The sequence below is a fragment of the Peromyscus eremicus genome, chromosome 3 (genome assembly GCF_949786415.1).
Source record: "Peromyscus eremicus chromosome 3, PerEre_H2_v1, whole genome shotgun sequence".
Lineage (NCBI taxonomy): Eukaryota > Metazoa > Chordata > Mammalia > Rodentia > Cricetidae > Peromyscus > Peromyscus eremicus.
In genome coordinates this window covers 137,096,321-137,118,723 of record NC_081418.1, presented here as the reverse complement: position 1 = coordinate 137,118,723, position 22,403 = coordinate 137,096,321, and the positions used below count along the sequence as shown (strand labels likewise).

General features: G+C 47.1%; 1 protein-coding gene across 1 annotated transcript; it reads right to left on the bottom strand.

Moving 5' to 3' along the window:
- Nucleotides 1–8,593: 8,593 nt before the first annotated feature.
- Nucleotides 8,594–18,911, bottom strand: Fgf6 (fibroblast growth factor 6). The gene is made up of 3 exons (XM_059256913.1): nucleotides 18,566–18,911; nucleotides 17,400–17,503; nucleotides 8,594–8,770 (listed from the first exon to the last, which is right to left on the bottom strand). The coding sequence occupies exons 1-3, from the start codon at nucleotides 18,909–18,911 to the stop codon at nucleotides 8,594–8,596; spliced, it is 627 nt and encodes a 208-aa protein (XP_059112896.1).
- Between the last annotated feature and the right edge of the window lie 3,492 nt (nucleotides 18,912–22,403).

The following is a 22,403-nucleotide window of genomic DNA, read 5'->3' as shown; positions in this document are numbered from 1 at the left end:
CACATTTCCAGCCCAGGTCCCACCTCTTGAAGATGTCACCACCTCCTAATGCTGCCACAGGCTAGTGAGCAAGCCTTTAGGAGATGTGCCTTTGGGGGACATTTAATACAAACCAAAATACTGGAGCTTTCCTTTTTTTTTTTTTTGGCTTTCTAAATTTTTGACCAAGAATATGTTTTAATTTCAAAATCAGGAAAACGTTGTGTGTAGAGGAGTGGGGTGGGGGAGGGAGTGGCTGGAGAGATGGTTCAGTGATTAAGAGTACTGGCTGCTCTTCCAGAAGAAGCTTGGGGGCTCACAGCTATCTGTAACTCCAGTCCCAGGGGCTCCAATGCCTTCTTCTGGTCTTCAAGGGCACCAGGGATGCACATGGTACACAGACATACATGTGGGGAAAACTCCCATACACATAAATAAAAAATTTAAAAAGGAAATGAAAATAAGCAGTCTTTTAAAAATGAAAAGGTTATATAGGAAGAGATATATTCTAGTTGACTAAAGTTCATAAACAAAGCCCTGCTGGCCTATGATGGAAGATGGTGTGGGAGGAGGGCTCGTGGTGGAGGCCTGATCCAAATATGGTAAAACAAAAAGTGATAGTGAGCACCAAAAGCAAGTGAGTGTCCACTTCCCTTGCCCATGACCCTGGCCTCTCACACTGCTCTATCCCCTCTGGATCCCTTTCCTCAGGGCCAACCCAGAAACCCTCCAGTCTAGACAGCCTGTGATAATGCTTACCCTTAGCAATTCCAGGTGGGACTTGCTTAGGATGGGAATTTCCATGCTAACATGGACACTAGCACTTAGAAGGTTTCTTTCCAGTCTGGGTTTTGGCGAGAGGGTCTTTTATAGAGAAGTTCATACCAAATCACATGGGTGTCACACCTCAGCAAGGGCTTCTCAACCTTGGCCCCATTGCTATTTGGGGCTATTCAGCAGATGAAGGGTGTTAATAGTATCCCTAGTCATTTCCCCCTAGATACCAGTAGTACCCATAATTGTTTGTGATAACCAGAATAGTCTTTAGACATTATTAAAAGCCCTCTAGATGTTAAAATCCCTGCTTTCCGTGTAACTACCTATCTTACTTATCCATAAGAAGAGGATCCCCAGTTTGGGTCTATTTATGTTGACAGCAGATCCTCTCAGAGTCTGATCAATGTGCCAACTGTAGACTCCTTCCTGGAATGTTGTGAAAATGACATCAGACATGAGGTCAGACTTTGCCAGGTGGCGGCGAGGCTCTGCAATAGACTGCTCTCCTGCACCAACTCATAGGTTGAAGCTCTAATTTCCTGTGTGACTGTATTTGGAGATGGGATCGTTAAGGAGAACATTAAATTTAAACAAAGCCATATGTTAGGGTCTTGATCTGACAGGACTGTGGGCTTGTAAGGAGAGGAACAGACATGGACCAAAGGCCCTCTCCTCACATACAGAGGAAAAGCTGTGGGCAGACACAAAGAAAACATGCCAGTCGGACAGGACTCACTAGATACCAATGCTGTTTGGCCTTGATCTTGGACTCCAGCCTCTGGGACAGTAAGAAAATCAGTCTGTTGTCTAAGATACCATCTGTGGGATTTTGTGGTTGCAGCTTAAGCTGACTAACATCAGCATTCAATGCACTGTCAGGGAAAGAGGCAGCATCTTTGACCTGGGGACCAGGAGTAGCCTTGACTCGGGGATGTTTGCAGGATCCATGGAAGAGAAAGTGTCCCACCAAAACATGAGGAAAGGGATGTTGTGGTTTTAATGAAATAACTAATTACCAATCATCGATATGGACAATCAATCCAATCCCTTGGCCAGCCCTGAGAATCCTCGGGTCCTCTTCAGTTCAAGTCCCCCATATAGTCATGACCCTTTACTACCTCTTCTATCTACCTCCATATTTTGTTTGTATAATTTTTTTTTCTAAACTGCATTGAGCTCTGGGTGGGGTGGGGATAGGGGTGTGTCAAAAGTTTTGTGTTAAAACCCCATTGGCAATGGAAAGTTTTGCAGGTCTTGGAGTCGCATTCTCAGCATTTCTGATTGCACGGGAGTGGAGGAGAAGCTGGGCATGGTGGTGTACACTTAGCATTCCAGGATTCCAGAGTCTGAGGTAGAGGATCTTAACTTGAGGCCAGTGTGGGCGATGAGACTCTGCTTGTCTCCAGGGATGGGTGTAAGGGTAGGGGTGGGGGTAAAACTAGAGCATACAGGACAGATATTTCGACTGAGTATGGACAGAGTATAGAATATCCCTGGGAGACCATTGTCACAGCAACAGAACAATTGAATCTCTGCTATGGGATTCTTTCTTGGCACCGTGACTCTTTCTCCTAAGACATAAGGAAGGGCAGGACAGTTGTTATTCTGTGGGGTATCTGTTTTTCGGGTTAGACAGAAGGGCCCTTCTGCCTGTGTTCATGTCAACACTTGTTTGCTCTGAGAATCTCAAAAGTAGGCAAACACGCTGTCATGGAAGTGGCAAACTGGCTTCCTCCTTGACCCGTGTAAGAAAGATGAATGGTCAGAAAAGGAATGTGAACCGTTCAGGGTTCATCTCAGGCAGTGGTGGAGGCTGGCTCTTGAGGCGTAGATTCAACCTGTAAGCAGCATCCTGAGGTCAGGCTGTGGTTGAGATGGTGGGTCAGATGTCTCTCAATCCCTCCATCACTACTATCCAGCCAGCATCTCCTGTGACCTGGAACACTTCAATTGGAAGCCTGCAAATTATTCTTGCTTCCCAAGTTATTTCAAGCTGACCCTCAGTGACATACTTCCGCCAGCAAGGTCACCTCTCCTAAGCCTACCCCAAAAGCTCCATCAACTGAAGATTAAGTATTCAAATATTTGAGCTTGTGGGGGACATTCCCACTTAACCTACCACAATATACAATACAATTTTATTTTTATTCTGAGAGCTGTAAATTTACTTACCGTGGCAAGGAGGTTATAGATCTGAAGAAGGAAGTCTCAGAAAGATGATGTATGATGGTGTCACACAAAAACTCTATGGCACAGTTTCTCACCACCCATCTTGAGTCCCACCAACACTGCCCCCAGATCTCTTCTCATTTTGTACCTGCAACAATGGCCACATTGATCAAGGAAGGTGCAGTGTTCTCTCCCCTTTCCCTAGTAGCCCTACCTTCAAGCATCTCTTGTATTCTTCTCCCAGAACATTCCCTTTCTCCTGCCTTTCAGCTCCCAGCTGCTCCTCTGCCCTCAGTCTCACACCCTTAAGAGCTCATCTTTCTCAAGGATTGGTTCTCTTATCCAGTTATGTGAGGTAAGGCCTTTTTCTAAGCTCCACAGGACACAGGAATTTCTTCTTCCACATCCTCATTACTGTTTGCTGGAATTGTTTCACATCTACCTTCCTTGCCAGTCTATAAGCCCATGTAGAATTTGTCAAAATGATATTCTAAGGGTCTGGTATGATTTCTGGAACACAGTAGGCTAGAAATATGAGTTGCATGAATAAATGCAAAAACATGCCAAGTACCACGCTGTTCTTCCAAGAGTGTCTAGATGTATGCAGAACACAGCCCTGCTCAAACGAAAGCATGTATTCTTCTCCCCAGGTGATGAGCACAGTAAGAAGCATGTGGGGAGGGGATGGCTGGAGTAAGAACATGCAAGGGAGGGGATGGGCCTGATGGTGGGAGGTGGGCACGTGTGAGGGGAGGGGCTTACATTCCTTGGTCTTTATCGTCTTTGCTTAATTTACTATGAAAAGTCCGACAGTGGCTCCCCTTGTGCAAATGTTCTGCAGTTCCACTCCTCCTGCTAGACAATAATTTTCAGTGTCAGAGCTGCCTAGGCACGTATAAGAAATATGGACTCCTGGACCCCCTTTGGGTCTCATCAGAGTCAATGGAGTGGGCTTGGGCATCTACAAGGTAATGTGCTTTTGAGTGGTGGGCTTTGTCTTCATCCAAATTATTTTTATTTTTTGCAATATTTAAAAAAAATCACTTGGTGGGGGCAATAGGAGGAATTGGGGAAAAGAGACGGATTACGTCATTTCTTCCTCCATCTCTTCTCCCCAACTCCTCCCACCCTTCCAGGTGAGGTTTTTTTCTTAAAGCTGTATTTATTTTTATTTTATGGGTATGAGCATTTTGCCTGCATGCATGTCAGAGCACCATGTGCATGCAATGCTCTTGGGGCCAGGAGAAGGCATTAGATTCCCTGAAATTGGAGTTGGAAACACTTGTGAGCTGTGGGTAGTGGGAACTGAAGCCAGGGCTGTCGGAAGAGCAGAAAGTTCTCTCAATTATTAATCCACCTCTACACAAGGTTTTAGACTCACATCTACGAGAGAATGGGTGAGGTCTACCATGTTCCTCATGCATCCTCCAAACCAGGATGAGACACTCATTAAGTAGTTCTAGGTGGGTAAATGAATGAGAGGATTCCAAGACAGAAAAATGTTCTAACTTAGACGAAGGCAGAGAGGAAGGGGGCTATAGTCCCCTTCTGTATTTGGTCATGAACTTTCCTTGGACAAATGTGCCATTTGTAATAGGGCCAATGGGCTCCCCACAAGTTCTTCCTGCCTTCATCATCCACAGCACCAGAAACCTGTGTCCACCCCGCCCCCGCATCCTAGCTCCCAGATAGGGGTAGATAATTGAGATAAAAATTGATTACAAACTGAGAGATTGGTTGTCAGTTTTAATAGGAGGGGCAAGTCAAACAGTTTAGAGAAACGTATAAAAAGACCTTGTTAACTTCTTGTTGGAACAGGTTATGAGTTGTGCATAGCACATACATATTAAAAAAATAGAAGCATCACATTTCACAAGCACATGACTGAACAGCTTCTGGATTCCCTATGCCCTGCCCTCAAGCTTGGGGACAGGTCTGCACCAGGACCCAGCCTGAGGTCCCTAACAATGAAACAAAGAGAACTGTGTCTGAGGCTGGGCTTTCAGTAGTTCATGAGGTATACAAACATGGCTCCATGTTGGCTATCTGCATGCTGTCCTAGAGTCAGGGTCTGGTTGGGGGTATCCACTCTCCTTCGGCTCCGTGAAGAGGCTCCATTCACTCCGATGTAAACACAGCCTGGAGTATTCCTGTTGGTTTTAGCCTTGTCCCAGCATTTCTGTCTTTGGTGCTTTTTAAGGGAAGTGACATGAATGGATGGTTCATTGTGGAGAGGGAAGGTAGGATTAACTCATAGAAGTCACTATGAGGAGGACTTGTCACCTGTTCTGTGACAAGTGGCTCGGAGTTTTTCTTAAGGGAAAATGTAAGGGTAGAAAGTTGAAGAGTTCTATACAAAAAAAGGCCAGAAGGGAATCTCAGCAGAGATGCTATGCTGGAGACTTAGGGCCAGCAACCGCATATGGTAACTCTGTTTGCCCGGGCAACCACAGCAGTAGTAACAAAGGCAAAAGGCATCATGGACTCTTCAATGTCCTTCCTTCCTCAGAACTCACACGGAGTGCTAACCTGGAGAATCTGTGGTCTTAGGGCAGGAGAAGGGGCTGGAGACCACATGAGAAGAATGCCAAACTTTACAGACTAGAGCTGGGGACAGGATCAGAGTTCAGGCCTGGGCTGTTGATTTAGAGATAAACTTACATGTCTAAAAAAGAAGACAGGTTGTATTGATTCAGATGGCAAGAAAAAAACACCCATTCTTCTTAAACCATAACCTTGGTTGTGACCAAGGGCTTGGAGCAATGTGTGAAGAGAAGTTTGTCTGTTGGAGGAACTGTGGGATGTGATAGAGCAGAAGTCTCTGAAAGGGTAATGGCAGGGTATTAATTATTAGATCGCCTACCCTCTCCCAAGGGGAGGTTAAAAAATGTATTGGAAGTAGGAATCGAAGAGGTGGTACAAGGCCGTGGGACAGTAAAACGTTTTGCCTGCATGTCTGTGCAGTGCCCTTGGAGCCAAGGGAGACAGGGTGTTGCATGTTAGAGAGTTAAAGATGGCTGTGGCCATCCTGTGGGTACTGGGAACTGAACCCAGGCCCTCTGGAAGAGCAACAAGTGCTCTTAACCACTGTCTCTCCAGCCCTGCCCCCATCAGTTTCTAGAAAGCGCATTGGTGAGAGGATTAGAAACAACAGCTTCAATGAAGGCAGGTGACCAGGTAGGAATAACACCCCACCCGTGCACAGTAGCACGAGAGAAGGGATCAGCAACACGTTTCACTGATTGTGTTCTGCTCCTTAACTTGCCTGTGGTTCGGTTGAACTTGGGTGAAGCCCAAGTCAACTCAGGTCAAAGAGAAACCTCATAAGAGAATTTCTTTACATGAGAAAAAGTTGAAATTATCAGCCATGCATTAAACTGATAAAGCAAAATCCTGGGGCCAGCTAGAGACCCCAGCTTCTCATGACTGATGCCAATCATAGGAAATCCTTATGCCAGTATGGCTCCCAGGCGGCTAGCTGAACACCGGGTCTGCTCCACCCCAGGGTCCTGTATTTCCTCCTTCTTACCCCGACCATGAAAGGTGGAAGTGGGCAATTGATAAAACTCCTTCTTAGGATTTGAGCACCTTCATGAGCCTCAACAAAGAAGTGGGGAAGATCTAGCAATCTTTCCAGAGTACGTTGGCTCAAGGCATGTAGGCTTAAAGGTCTAGAAAGGAAGACAGGAAGGGAGGGAAGGAGGAAGGGAGCCTGGTGGTTGATTGTCTTGAAGCTTAAAACATTTTCTCCTATCCCTCTCGCAGACCACAGCCCCAGCCATCCTGGCCTTATAGTTCTATCAGGAATAAACACACTTGAAATTCCAAGTGACCCCATTTCTGACAAACCCTATAGGGAGGTTGGTGGCGCTGGCAAAGATGTCTTAAAGGAGTGTGGCTTTCTCCTTCCCAGCTGAGTTGCACTCCACCATCCCAGCATTTAAGATGGACTGACTTCTCTCCCCCTTACACCTGATCCAAGACTCGGTTCTCTCTACTTCCCATCCAAAGCTTGGGGATGTCCATGTGACTGAACTCCTACCATCTGTCAATTTATCTCACCTCGCTCTGGCCTTTCCTCCTCACCTATCATATGTCCACCCTGACACTTGCGGGGCAAAGGAGGAAGCCAGAATGGTGTTTCTCTTTTGCATTGCCAACCCTCATCTTCAGCTCAGAATCCCTGAGTCCAGATCTGTCTAGAGAGGGGTGGATCTACGAATAGAGAGGTATGTTGAAGGCAGAGGTATTTGCAACAGATGAGGGATTGTCTTGCAGGTCAGGGCTCCCAAGAGTAGCTGAGGGTGTCAGGTCATTTTGTAACATATGCTGAAAATATTTGTGCACTGATACGGCTCTCTCTGGTATCAGATTTAGGAACATTCCAAGAGTTCAGGAATCTGCAGGCTCTAGGCAGACCACATTTATAGTCCCTCGGGGAACCTCGGTTTAAAATACTCTGAAAGGACAAGAGGCATGAAGGCACTGTTGAGCAAGGAGCCATTTCAGCTTGGCTGCCTGAATCCTGGGACTAGCACGCCTCTCCTACTGTAGCGAGGAAGAGGGGCACATGATGGAGGTCACAATACCCATTCTACAGCATCCAGGTGGCATTGTGTATGTGAGATTAGGACAAGTGAGGAGGAAGTGAGGGTATCGGGTGAGAACTTGGGCAAGTTTCCTGGACATAGTTGGAGAGGGATCACCATGGCGAGTCCAAAGCCTCTGGACTTCCTTCATGCCCTAATTTGCACACTGCCCTCCCTTGCCAGGGAGGTTGCCATTATTAGGATCCTTGTCATCTGAGGTTAAAATAAGACCTGGTTCAAAGTGAGGAAACGCTATGGGCAGGCAGCCTGGTGCTGGCCTGTTCTTAGAGCCACACACAGCTCAAAGACCTTCAGTCAGAACGGCTCTCTACAGAACATCCAATCCCTCTGCCTCCACAGATCTCCCCAATGGCCAGAGACACTGTTCTATCACTTTTTTCCAAGGAGGGGACCCCCTTCTCTCCCAGCTTCCTTAACAGTGCATCCTAGTGTTCTCAGAAGCCCAGTGGGCATGGAGTTCAGGGTGCCAGGTTATTTTTTTTCTAGTTTGCAATTGATTGTTACACCCCCACTTCCTCCCTACACATAAAAGACAGATGCTCTCTGTCACTCAAATAACTGGTGCAGTTAATGCCTCAGGATGGATGGATGATCAGAACAAGGCAGAATGAGGCACACCTCAATCCTGCTGACTTGACAAGTGATGCTCTTGTAGGCAGGTTCTTGCAGTGACAATGTCAGGAGAAAGAAAAATTTTGAAATGCCTTTGCTCTGAGGATCTATTAAAGACGTATGGGTATGCATGGACACAGGCACACTCCCATCTCGGCCTTTCCTTATGCATGGGACCACATGTCACAAGTGTCATCTGTACTGTCTCTCCTTAGGTGAGGTCAAAGTGCATGATCCACTGACATTCTGAGATGTCAAGTGCAACCCTTCAGTCATGTGGGTTACATGTCATGCAGTCCAGTGGCCAAGGAAACCAACTCCAGTCTCTTGAGGCACAAGATAAGCCAGACTCAGAAGTCACAGGATACGAGCATAATTGCTCTCTTCTGGAAAATTCCAACAGAAAAGATGCAGCTGTCATTTTGTGAGCCTTCATCCATGGGTCCTTATATCCTGGGGAGGAAGTGAGTGACAGTCATGATTGGGGACACCTTGCTGCCCCGCTTTACCCGGCCATATTTGCTCAGTGCAATGTAGGTCCCTCTGTACAGGTCTGACTCGTAAGCGTTGTAATTGTTTGGGAGGAGGGTTTCTCTGAACTTGCATTCCTCTTGGAAGCTGGGCTGTGAAGATGAACAGACAGCAGAGACCCAGTGATAATTAAGAAGTGCCAAAACACCAGCTGAGCCACGCAGAGGAGGCCCTTCCTCTGTGTTCCGTCCCTTCCCTTTGTAAAGACACTACCACGGGGTTTACACTGCAGGGGGAGAAACGTGAGAGGTTAAAATGGAGGCACTTACAGTTCCTCTCATTTGCCCTCCTACACCAGGAGGAAGCCAAGGCCAGGAACACAGAGGGATGATATTCCGAGCCTGTGGGAGATTGGAGCAGACCTCCAGACTTCCAGGTAGGGGTGCTTTCTACCCAGTTTTCAGGTGAGAATGTGTTCTATGCAGAGCAGAGAGCAGGGCAGGGGGGGGGGGTTGGTGACACTGAGCTATACTAACCCTATCGTGAGAGCAGGACAGAGGCCCAGGGCTCCCTCAGTGACTTTTCTATTTCCCAATAGTGTGAGTGGAGTCTCCTCCACTCAGAGCCTCAGTTCTCCTTCATGCAAACAGTGTGGTGCCAGGGAGCTGCTGGGGTAGTGGGTGGAGGAGCAGAGAGACAAATGAGCTCTTGAGTCCTTTCCAGTATTGTCTCTTTCCACCCATAGTTCTTCTGTCCAAAGTCTGCAGTCTCTTAAAGAAAAAAGGCTCATTCTCAGTTTTGACTTTGAGCCCAAAAAGTGAGTGGAGCTTCATAGTCTACACTATTCTCTGGGGTCACGTGGCATCTGAGATAATAGCCACTTTTACAGAGAAAAGGAACCTGGTTCCCAAGGGAATTAGGCAGAGAGCTATAGAGGAAGTTGCTTTGTGTCTCCCTCTGGCTGTCATGTGGGCATAGGCATGTGCATGCATGTGCACATGCATGTGTGTATATACATACATACTAGGAACCACAGTTCAATGGCTCTATGACTTCTCCCTGGCACCAGAGGTGTCCTTGGATTTCTGAAAGAAGTCTGTTGTGGGATATTTTGATCGCACTCTGATGCTCCCGAGACTGCCAATAAAGTTTACCTTGAATCAGAGGATGGAGTTAGCTGCTAGCTGACCAGAATTAGCCATAGAGGTTTTGGAGGGCCCAGAACATACAGACAGACACAGGAAGTAGTAGGGAGAGGCTTAGAAAGAGTCTCAGCCCTTTTTGGATCAAGGAAGGAGAGAGAATGGAGATCACTGGTTGCTTCTCCACCATTTTCCTGATCAATCAGGTTTTTACCCGGATATCTGACTCCCAAGTTTTTATTGATAACAGAATAATTAGATAAATGCTTCATCTGGCAGTTCTAGTCTTTGAAAACTAGGAAAATTAAGAAATGCATGTTAGTAGTTAGTCATCTATAACAATCAAACGTAGTCATGTTAGGTATGTTTTCAAGGTCAATCAGAGATATACTTTATATTTTAGATAGATAGGTGGTCTTTAAACACTTCAGAGATCTACAGAATGTGACATTTGAAATGTTTTAATAACATAAGGCTTTTTATGACAGTGAGACACATCTGCTCCTGACAGCACTAATTTATTTCAAAAAAGGATAATGGTCTTCGAAGAACCTCCATGTGGAGTTTGCTTTCATTTATAGAGAAGTTAGCCATTGGACAAATAAACTACTTTTGCCTTGACTGCTGACAGAATGCAGTCAAAACTGGTCAAGCAGGACACATAAGAAGTCAACTGCCAACTTTGCCAGGACAAGGTAAAACAATCCTTCAAAATTCCTGCTTCACAAAATAGTCTGTCAGATATTCTAGACCTGTAGGTTGAAGATGGATGCCCCAACATTGCAGAGGAACCCAGGGTGACTGTCTAGGCAGCCAGCTCTCTTTGTCATTTCTATAGTTTTGGAAGCTGTTTGCTCTGCACTTCCTGTTTACTCAGGTAATATTTTACCTTTCTTGGGTCTATGATGGGGTTGAATACTAGATAGTTATAGTTTTACAGTTTTCCTTGTTACCAAATTCAAAAAGGAAACTTACATAAGAGACGTAAAGTTTATGAAGTCAAGAAACGTAAAAGCTTAAGTTGTTTATCTAAAAAAATGTTTTGAGCTCTAAAAAGGTATTTTTAGGATGGCAACACAGTTAGGGTAGAAAGTGAATTAGGTACAAAACTTTGGACTCACCAAGATAGGATAGATAATGGAGTATTTTCTCTAAATTTGCCAAATGCAAACGGACTGGAAATTGTGAATGTAATTCTTACCTGATAATTCTCCTTATTGTATATAGTTTTACTGTGTTAGAGTTAAAAACTTTTCGTTTTATTTAGACAAAAGGGGGAAATGTTGTGGGATATTTTGATTGCATTCTGACACTCCTGAGACTGCCAATAAAGTTTACTTTGAATCAGAGGGTGGAGCTAGCTGCTAGCTGACCCGAATTAGCCATAGAGGTTTTGGAGGACCAAGGACATATAGAGAGACACAGGAAGTAGTAGGGAGAGGCTTAGAAAGAGTCTCAGCCCTTTTTTGGATCAAGGAAGGAGAGAGAGCAGAGGTAACTGGTCGTTTCTCTGCTGCTTCTCTGATCAATCAGGTTTTTACCCGGATATCAGACTCCTGAGTTTTTATTGATAAAAGAATAATTAGATAAATACTTCAGAAGTCTGTACATCCAGCCTCACCAGAACCTACCATCCTACTCTAGGGCCCCTGGGCAGGTGCCTCTAACAGCATTAAACAGCACCTGAGCCCTGTGGATGTGTGCTTCTTTCCCAGTAGACTCCAACTCCTACCCCCAGACAAGTATCCCAGGGATCAATGGTCAGATTGCAGGGAGAAAGACATTTGACATTGTAATGGTTAAGGCCCAGAGACTAGGGATTCTCAGTGTTCTTTGGTGTGTGGTGTTATTACTTCTATATAGAACAATTCACAGTATCTACTGAATTATTTTTGAAAATGGAGATAACTGATGATCAGCAATTCTTTTTCGTTTTTTTGTCTGGCCCACGGTCAGGACAAATCTCTCTTATCTGTCAGACCCACAGCCATTCAGACCCAACCAAGTAAACATAGAGACTTATATTGGTTATAAATTGTATGGCCGTGGCAGGCTTTTTGTTAACTGTTTTTACAGCTTAAATTAATCCATTTTCATTAATTTATACCTTGTCACGTGGCTTGTGGCTTACCGGTACTTTACATCTTTCTTGTCCTGACGGCGGCCGGCAGTGTCTCTCTGACTCAGTCTTTTACTTTTTAGCTTTAGTCTCTTCCTTGTCCCGCCTACACTTTCTGCCTAGCCAATGGCCAGTCAGTGTTTTATTTATTGACTAATCAGCAAAAGGAACAGATCTTGGCCTTCAATTCCCACATGTGTACAAAAGTTGGCACAACACTTTTTTAATAGCAAGAATCCCAAACAGTCAGTCTCTACTAAGAGGGGAGCAGCTGTCTCAGCTATGACCGAGCTACACTATGGGGTGCTTTAAGCCATGAAAGGAAAACCTTTTGCACATTGACACTGGACTGTCCCAGAAACATATTACCAAGTGAAGATGCATAGTTTGAACCCATGTTCTACAGAGGATCTGGGTGCAATTCCCAGCACCCACATGGTAGCTTACAACTGTCTGTAATAACACCCTATTCTGGCCTCTGAGGGTACCAAGCACACAGGTAGTACACAGACAGACATGTATGCAGGCAAAACATTCACACACATACAATTTAAAAAGCCTTGAACCTCTGTAATGTGACTTTTTAAAGCTGCCAGTACATACACGCATGCAAAAACAGGTTATTCATGGAATGGTCCACAAGGAACTGGTCACACAGGTTGTGTCTCAGGAGGAACTCAGAGGCATGAAGACAATGGTAGGGATGAAATAATTTAAGTTCTGTGGGAATCTTTTGTGCTTTTTCTTCCTTCTTAAATCATTTTCATGTGCTATCTACCCACATAAGTAATTTATTTAAAATGGCAGAGGAGTACAGGGTACAAAATGGGCCAGGAAGTGGGGGGAGCAGTTTTGATCAGAAGCAGTGGTCTCTCGTGGTGATGCGGCCCCCTCCACCCACCTACTTTCCCTCTGTTCTAACTTTGGGTGTCTCCAGAGAGGAACTCGCCCAGCCGGTTTCCAGGAGAATTTATTTCTGATCTGGATAGTGGTTAAGGGAGAGGTTTTTGTGTGTTGTTAGCAAACTGGTGAGAGGAAATCAGGCCTTAGTGTGGAGAGCAGAGCAGAGGAAGGGAGAGGAGCTGAGCCATTGGATTGAGGACTATGGGCATTGCCCACATCCCATTGTCTAGAATGAGTCTGGCTAAGAACCACCGTTTTTGGAACATCTGCATCACTGTATGTGCATGTACAGATGACCATGTATATCTGTGGGTTCTGTAACCCTAGAGCCAACTGAACACGAATCAAAAATATTTGGGAAAAGATTGCATCTGTATTGGACATGCACAGATTTTTTTATTCCCTAATAAATTGTTCCCTAAAAAACCAGTACAATATCTATCTATGTAGCCTTTGGATTGTATTTAAGTGTTAAAAGTAATCAAATGATGAGTCAAAATGTCTAGAAGGATGCACTCAAGTCATATGGAGATGTTACAGCATTTTTATGAGGCACTTCTGCACCTAGAGATTTGGGGCTCCATGGGTCTCCTGGAACCAACACCCTGAAGATATCAAGAGAGGCCACTCTTCAATTTGCTTTCTGCTCAGTAGATATTTGACAGGGACAGTGCTGGGAACGGAACCCAAGGCTTTGTGCTCTAGACCGGCTCCCAGCCACACCCCAGCCACATCTCAGCCGTGCCCATCCGATTTTGATGACCCGACTCTGTCCCGATCCCCCCACTTGTTTGTTTTGTGTTAGGTTGACTGCTTTTGCTTCCATTCTGTCCTTTCTCTCCAACCGATCTTCTATCCCTGGCCTTCCCAGAACTCCTCACAGACCTGGAGTGGGGGCTGAGAGCTCACACTCTTTAGGAGCCTCCTGCCTGGCCCTGCTTCTGCCAGCTCCCCATCCTGCAGGACATTCAGGTGGCTTGGGGGCTTGTGACATGACAGCACCACAATACAGCTCCCTGAACCCACTGATGCCTCTCCAGGCTCCAGGCTGATGGCGTTTTCCACAGGACTGTGGTGGTGCTTCGTGCCACACCCCTGAGCTTTGGGTTCCCATGGCTCAGGAACACTGGTTCTCTGGCTTGGTGAGAAAGGCCCCCAGCCAAGCAAACACCGTGTTAATAAAAGTAGCTACCGTACATTATGACTTGAACAAATGAAAATAATTCCACCAGATCACATTTCCTGGGCCTGCCCCTCTCAAGCACCAGCATGGCAATGTCTTGAATTCCATGTAGGGCTAAGCACAGGCAAATCCATTTAAAAAGAAATAGCTTTTAACTCCCCCAGTACAAAAGTGCTGTGCAAAGCAAAGCATCCCTGGGTGTTTGGGGTGAAATATTTCTGGTAAAAATGGTTCCAAAAGTTGGGGGGAGGGGAGCGGTGCTACCACACCCATCCTCTTGTCTTTATGCAGAGCTAAGCCATCTCTGTCTTTAATAGTCTTCATTCTGGATGTGCTTTGGACATGTGTCCCTATTACTCCTGGACACAAGAGGAGATGGGAGGTTTGCATGTCACTGTGATCGTATTGATTAGAAGTATGTGAACGTGGTATAACCTCTTCAAAGTGCAACATTTATTTTTCTCAATGGATAGCCACAGAACCACCTTCAGGAGGGGATCCTTGATGACTTTCTGGATTTTAAGGGGAGTGAGAATGTTGGGGTTCACTCATATATTCTGCTCCAGTCTACATCCAAGATGGCAAAAATCCAGGCTGAGAGAAGCTCAGTGACTTTGCCCGAGGTAAGTCCAGCAGCTAGAGAGTAGGACTGGGCAGCAATTGGAATGCTAGTCCCAGTCTATCCGGTCAAATGAGCTTCTCCTGCAAGCTTTCTATGCATTATCTGTGGAGTCTAGAGATGGTTCTGCACACAGCTGCCACTGGTTGAGGGGACAGAGCCAGAGACTGTGAACATCTTGTGTCTCTACCTGCAAAGGGAGGCTAAAGACCAAATGCTTCTCCAGGGCACTGCGGGACAATGTTTATAACCACTCTACAGGATCCCAGATAATCTATGTGCTCAGTAAAGGGGCTGCTTATGCCATCTGTAGGGAGAGCCTAACAGGCCTTACGCTCCATACTCCTTCATCTGAAAGGAGGAAGACCACTTCTAGGTAGCTTTTCTTTACCCTTATTCTCCCACCACACGTTGGTGGCTGCCTCTTCCTCCTCATCAGTCCCCTCCCCCCACCATGAGAAATGCCATTTAGAGGTTACAGCAGCTGATCTACTTGAGGGAGGAGGCAGCTCAGGGGGGCTTAAAGGGAAATAGTGTGAATGAAATCACCACCCAGCAGGAGTCTTCCTGGCTCCTGGGATCAGTTGGCAATTGTTTTTTTAGACTGTGATAACTGCTGCTGAGAGGGGGGAGCAGGGGGAGGGATGTTCAGCAGCATCTGGTCCCCAGCCACACACAAAGCATCAGGTGCCCTAGCTGGGGCACTGCTGTCCAGCCAGCTCCGGATCTCTAGCTGGGGTCTAGGGAGAATCTCCCACCAAGAGCACCTGCTTCCAGGCTGCTGGGTATGGAAAAAGAGTTTCCTCTCAGAGAGATCCCCTTCCTCCCTGGCAACGGCTGTTTAGTGAGCACTCCCGACACCTTTAGAACCTGATGAGTCTGGGTGTCTCAGACTTCAGAGAAATTTGCTGCCATGGGAGGGTGGACCCTCGGGAGCATTTTCTCTGGCAGCCACAATTTACGCTCCAAGTCCTCCACTTCTCTTAGAACCAGAGATTTTGAGCAGAAAGTGGATGCATTTACCGTTTTTAATGACCCTCTCCCTTGTCATAAACTGAATTACTTTCTAATTGAGGAAAAAAAAAACAATCTGTTAATTACGGTGACAGAAGTGTTTCTAGAATTTGGGCTTCTGGCATATTTGCCTGCCGAAATGCCCACCTGGAGTTTTAGACCCAGCTGTCCTGGATCTTCTGGCTGGTGGGATTCTGGGTGCCATGGGGGCTGAGGAGGAGGAGCTTTCAGGAGGACTCACTCCGTAGAAGGGGTGCCTGTTCTACCAAAGCCTCAGGTGGTCACAGGCTGCTTCCTGCCCTGCCACTGTCCCAGAGAGTGGTGCATCCGGCATCTGAGAATTCCATCTAGGCCCTGTCTTCTCCTCCTGCTGCCCTCGGGCCTAGCTTCACACCAGGCAGGTCTGACATGCTTCCTTGTTTTCCATATGCTGTAGAGCCTGGTAGCACCCACAACTACCTGCGCCTCTAAAAACATAATCATAAAAGACAAAACAAGAACCTGAACCCTGAACCAGACAGACTGATAGACTCCAGCCCGGTGCTGCTGAGTTTCTGAAGCAGGTCCTGGAGACCTCGGCATCTAACAGGCTCCCCAAATGATGAGTGCACATGGGTGTCCACAGAACTGTGCTGGAGAGGAACTGATTTTAGCACACACCACAGAGCAACTTTGAGACACTTGCTCTAAAGGTTTGGAAGCCGAGAAGCTCTGACCAGCTCACTAGAGTATTTTCCAGACTTTCTTTGCTGGGAGATTTCCCCCGGAACCCAGTACTTGTCCCAGGTCTGTTCTTCCCTTCTTAACCCTTCTTCTGTCCCCCCAAGAGACGGGAGGAGCAGGCCCTACACTCTCCCATGGACTCCTCTAGTGGATCTGAGGCCTCTTCTTTTTTAGCCACTGGCTCCCCCTCCTCATCTTCCTCTTCATCTTTTTTGGTGCCAGGGATTGAACCCAGGGCTTGGTATGTACTAGGTAAGCGATCTACCATGTAGCTAGATCCAGCTTCCTTATTTCTGCCAAAGACCTCTTGGTTTATTAACTCCCTAGAATGTTTTCCTAACACATATTTTGGAATAGGCCAAGTTGCAGGCTGAGAGCCCTGGAAGTGAGTGAGTCAGAGAAAGCCAGGGTTTTAACAAACACATATAATGGTTGTCCTTACACCACAGGGCCCAATCTCTCAGCATTTGCCCTCCCATAGTGATCTATGGTGCAGAGGGAGGGGTGGGTCCAATGCCTGCTGGGAAAGTATGGCAGAGGAGGATACTTCTGTAGACCCTGGGATCAGCGACCAGAGGACATAAAACTCAGGCTAAAGTCTCTCAAGACACTAATGAAGATGAGAGCTAGCCTCCTTCTGCAGACCTCCTGCAGCACTCCAGCAGAGTGTCTCCTGGAGGGGTGTGTCATGTGGGCAGCACACACAGGCTGACCCACAGGCCTGCCTCTCTGTGCCTTTCGAGTTCAGCCACGCAGACCCAACTGTGAGCCTGCATGACAACTTCATGTCAGAATGCACATTCTTCCCTAGCCAAGAGCTCTCTGAACTGTGGCTTCTTTAAGGACAAGGGTCCTGGCAGGTGGGGCTGGGAGAAGCCCAGGCCTGTGCAGGTGTTTCTCTGTGAAATAGAGGAAGCATGAGCTCCAAGGTGCCTGGCTAGCAAGGGCTCCTTTCACTGCTATTCTTTCTTCCTTTTCAAAAGAGAGTCAGCTCTCAGTGGTGTCTGTGCGCTGTTTTCAGTGGTGTGAGCTGCAGGCTTCCTGCAGCCTGGAGCTTCCCCTCTCCCGAGGAACTCACCGTGGTGTACAGTCTTCCTTTACTGTTCATGGCAATGAAGAGGGTGCTTTTCACACCGAAGAGACTCACCACACCCCGCTCTACGGTGGAAATCTCCAGCAAGCCTGACAAAGAAATGGAGAGCACACACTTGTGTTCATAGAAACGAGAGAGGAGACTCAGATCCTTCAGAGACATCCAGTTGTCCCCCTTCTAGAGGCTCAGCCTCTCCATCACTTCTGTCCTCAATCTCTCTAACCTTCACTACACCAGCCACATCCTGTCACACCCTGTAGCACACTCAGCTCTGTCACACCTTATAGCACACTCAGTTCTGCATGAAAAAATTTTACATTGGAATTGGGGATCACAAGGAACATTCAAACATCTATTTAAGATTAGCTTTGAATCTGGGCTTTCAGTGAATCTGTCATTTGAGGTCATTGACTTGAGTGAAAAAGAATGGGGGTTGGAAATATAGCTCAGAATGGTAGAGTACTTGCATAGTATGCCCTGGGTCCCTGGGTTCAATCCTCAGCAACACACACACACACACACACACACACACACACACACACACACCAATCAACCAATCAATTTTGATTGTCACTGTTTAATGTCTGCTCTACATCCTCCAACTCAGTTCACAGACAGAGCTCCACAGAGCTGGATGGCTTGTCTGGGACCCCACAGCCCGAACCATGCCTTGGCTGGAAGACTGTCCATGCAGGCGGGCACCTGACATTAGAGGAAGCACAGTGAAAAGACTGCACTTCAGAATGGCACTTTTCAGACCACTTTCCCTTCCCTTTCAAAGAGGACAGCTGTATAGAAATGTGTGGCTCTAACTGGGATAGAATATCATAATTTATCTCCCTTACCAGTGCAGTTAAAGCTTTTCAGGCTGACTCCAGGTCCAGAGATGGACCACTAATACTGGAGTAATTAGTACCACCAGGATGGAGTTACCTGGGATGATGGCTAAGAACACCAAGATGCCCAGGTCTGGGTCTCCTGGGCCTGCACCTCTATCTGGGTAGGGGAGGGTGGCATGGAGCCATCTAAACGTTGTCCAGCATGTTCCCTTTAGAGTGCAGCCCCACCCACCAGCGCAATGCTCCTTCGTCTTCCGACTCTGCTTGTGCCCAAGCCAGCAAGCACCCCATCTGTCTGCTAGTGACACTCACTGTAGGGGTTCTCCTCGTGTGTTCCACTGATGCGGCCGTCGGGGGGCACCTGGAGGTGGAAGCCGATGCCCACGTTGCAGTAGAGTCTCCGCTGCCGCTTGATGCCCAGCAAATAGCCACTTTCCCAGTTCACACCCGAAATCTCTCCAGCTAGCCCAGCTCGGGACCTGGACAAGAGGGTGCCCCAGCCTCGGGAGTCCAGGAGTGTGCCGTTGGCGCGGGCGCCGGCAGGTGAGGGCACCACCATGCCCACTAGGACGCCTAAGAAGACGAGAGTCTGCAGCGTGCCCTGAACACGTCCTACTCCCTGGAACATAGTGATGAACAGCCTCTGTCCCAGGGCCATCCACCTTGCCTCTCAGGCACGTGGTCAGAATTAATGGCCCTAAAAATACCGCCCTTCTTGTTTTTCTCCCCTCGGCATGGCGGCAGGGGCTTATTTTTGGAAGGCAGATGAAGGCTGCTGACATGAAACCAAAGCCTGCTTCGGGCACTCGGGTAGAGAGTAGAGGGACCCGGACTGAGCTGCGGCTGGTAGGGACCATGGCTTGGGGACGCTCTCTATCCAGCTTGCCGGGCTCCGTCCCGAGGTGATCCTATTTGATTTGACCTATCATTATAGTTCAGCAACCCGGCCCTCCCCTCCACCCATCATCACCCTGACGTCAGCCGGCCCAGCTCACTTACCCAGGGCTGTAACATTAACCTGCTCCTGGGCCTGGCTGCCTCCCCAGACCCCCACCACCCTCCCCACTCCCCAGGGATTCTGAGAGGCACTGTCATTCCAACTATGAGGCAGGAATGAAGTTAGCAGGGAGCATCTCTGCGGGAGGGTGGAGCTGGCTGGGGGCCCAGGGAAGAGGGAGCAGAGGCCACCCAGGACCCAAATTGGGCAGCAGTCCTTGGCCCCACCACGCTGGCTTCCTTATTTAGAGGGCAAAGGGTAAAGAAAGATGGGGAAGGCGTGGTGGCGGGTGATGATGCTGGCCTACAAGTGACTCTCAAGACCTATTCATGGAAAGAGCTCATGGCTGAGGAGGGCCTGTTTCCCAGGACAGGGGGTATAGGCGAGGGGTTGGCCAGCAAAACGAAGGCCGTGGAGGCAGGGAAGGATGGGCTCACCTTTTCCTGCTCACAGTTCTGGCCATGACTTTCACCCAGAGGTGAAAGTGGTGTCATGCCATTCTCCCGCTTCAGCTCGCTCTTGGCCTCTAATTGTTACCGTTCCTTTTGGACAGTTGCAAAAGTTGAGTCCTAGAGAAGGTGTGATGCTTACCACAGACTGTAAGTGGCAGAATCGGGGCTTACAGATTCTGCACAGGTCCAAAGCCTTCTCACGGCATTGCTTATAAATAGAAGCCCAATTTTCAGAGGCTACCACGGTTTTCCTTATGTACCAAGTAGACACTGAATGACTATTTCAGTAGGACAAAATGTTTTGGGGTGTGTGGTGCGTGTGTGTGTGTGTGTGTGTGTGTGTGTGTGTGTGTGTGTGTGTTTGGCAGTCTCATCAATCCCAAGTGGCCTCAAATTCATTGTGTAATCATGGATGACCTTGAACTTCTGAATACCCAGAACTTGTATTATAGGAATGTGCTAACAAGCCTGGTTTTCTGTGGTGCTGGGGATTGAACTCAGGAATTCATGGATGTAAACAAGCAATCAATCAACTGAGCTATAGCCCTACCTGCAAAAATGATTTTTCTGTCTAAAAAAAAATATTTACCAAATGTCTCAGAAAATTTCTGTATTTTCAGCCAACTTAAAATGACTTAAAATTTTTAAATTATGTGCATGTGTGTGTCTGTGTCTGTGAGTATATGCATCTGTGTATGGGTACCCATGGAGTCCAGAAGAGCGCTGGATACCCTAGAGCTGAAGTTACAGGTGATTGTGAACTACCCAACGTGAGTGCTGGGAACCAGACTTGAGTTCTCTGCAAGAGCAGTAAGTGCTTCTAACGGCCGAGCCGCCTCTCCAGCCCGGGTAGTTAACTTTCACTAGGCTAATATTACAGTTAAAAACTACTAAAATCATTTCTATAGTTAACCTACATCCACTTTATCCTCTCAGGTATCATTTAAGTAGAACGTGTCTATTACCTGAGGTTAAAAAAATTATTTTAAAAGAATATAGAAAGGATCCTGCACTGGTGAGTTAGCTAAGTATGAAACGGTGCTTGCAACCAAACCTCATGACCTGGGTCTGATCCCTGGGTCCCACATGGTAGAAGGAGAGGACTCTTGAAAGCTGTCCTTTTACCTACCCATGTGCACCATGGCCCATGTGGAAGTACACGCCACACACACACACACACACACACACACACACACACACACACACACACCCTGCTACACTAAATAAACAGAAGGGATACTTACACGTGGTTATAAATATATAAGAAGGACTCATATCTATGAGAGTGAAGTAAGTTAACCAAGGCCACCTGAGGAGACAACTTGAGTTCGACATCTAGTTTCATTGTCCTGCAATCCAGTTCTTAATCTGTTGGTGGAATGCCAGTGCAGGAACTGTAAGGAGTATGTCCTGAGGCGGGGATAGGGTGAGAATAGCACCAAGGATAAGGAACACAACGTGGTAGGTGGCAGCTGATCCCAGATCCTGTCCTGTGTAGGTAAGACCTGGATGCCACCTCACTTACATACCAACCTCATCTGCACGCCACACTCTCACTGAAGGCTGCTGGAAGCCTAGACAAACTCCTCTGTAAGTTCCATGGCTTAGCAACATCAGTGTACCTCCCCTGTGGTCCTGAGACTCCTGCTCAGGTCTGGGGCTGAGTCTCCAGTCAATGGCTTCTGCATATTATCTGTCCCTCTCTCGTTCAGTTGACAGATGCTTGGTTATCATCTCTTTTAGTTCTGCCCTAGACATGCATTCTTAGATCCCTTGAAGCTGTGTGGCCAGAAATGGAGTCTACCACATAGGTCTTCACAGAAAAAAAAATTAAATAAATAAAGTTGGACTTTTGGAAGCATCCTTCTGCAGGATAGCAGTAACCTAGAGTAACTCCAGAGATGGAAGAATTTCGCTTTAGACTCCCAGCTTGATTTCATAGATCAAGCTTCGACATGCGCAAGAGCAGAGGCACGTTCTCACTGATGTTCAGCTTGGAATCTTGCTTTAACCACACTCCAACTACCTTGGGAACCAGCATCCCAGTCACTTGATGGCTAGTTTCGAGAATGCTATGGTTTGCACATAGAATGGCCTCTAAAGGCCCCTGTGTTGAACAGGCTTGGTCCCCAGCCTGTGGTGCTGTTGGAAGATGGAGGAATCTTTAAGAGGTAAGGCCCAAGAGGAGGAAGTTAGGTTGTTGAAGGTGTGTTCTTGAAGGGGGTATTGGGATGACAGTCTCTTCCCGCCTCCTCTCCCCTACTTTCTTCCCGGACACCATGAGGTGAACAGACCTTCTCCACTATATGTTCCCACCATATAAAGCACCACAGGCTGAAACCACAGAGACCATGAGCCAAAACAAAGCCTCCCTCCTTGAGGCTAATCAGCTCAGGGATTTTGTTACAGTAACAGAAAGCTGAGCAATGCAGAGAAGTTGGTCTGGAATTAATTTCTTATAATTAGTGAGGTATTCATTAGTGAGGACAAGTCAGAATCCCTGGAGTTCTTCTTGGAACACATTCACTTTCAAAATGAAACTAAAGTATAGCAAGGCCCACACACTGCCTCCCAAATGACACAGGTGCCTGCCCCTCCTTGGGTCTACCTCATTTCCCGTTCCTTCCTGTGCAGATGTCACTGCTGTGATGACATTTTATAAAGCAATGGGCTTTGTTAGAGGGACCCCTGAATTTAAATT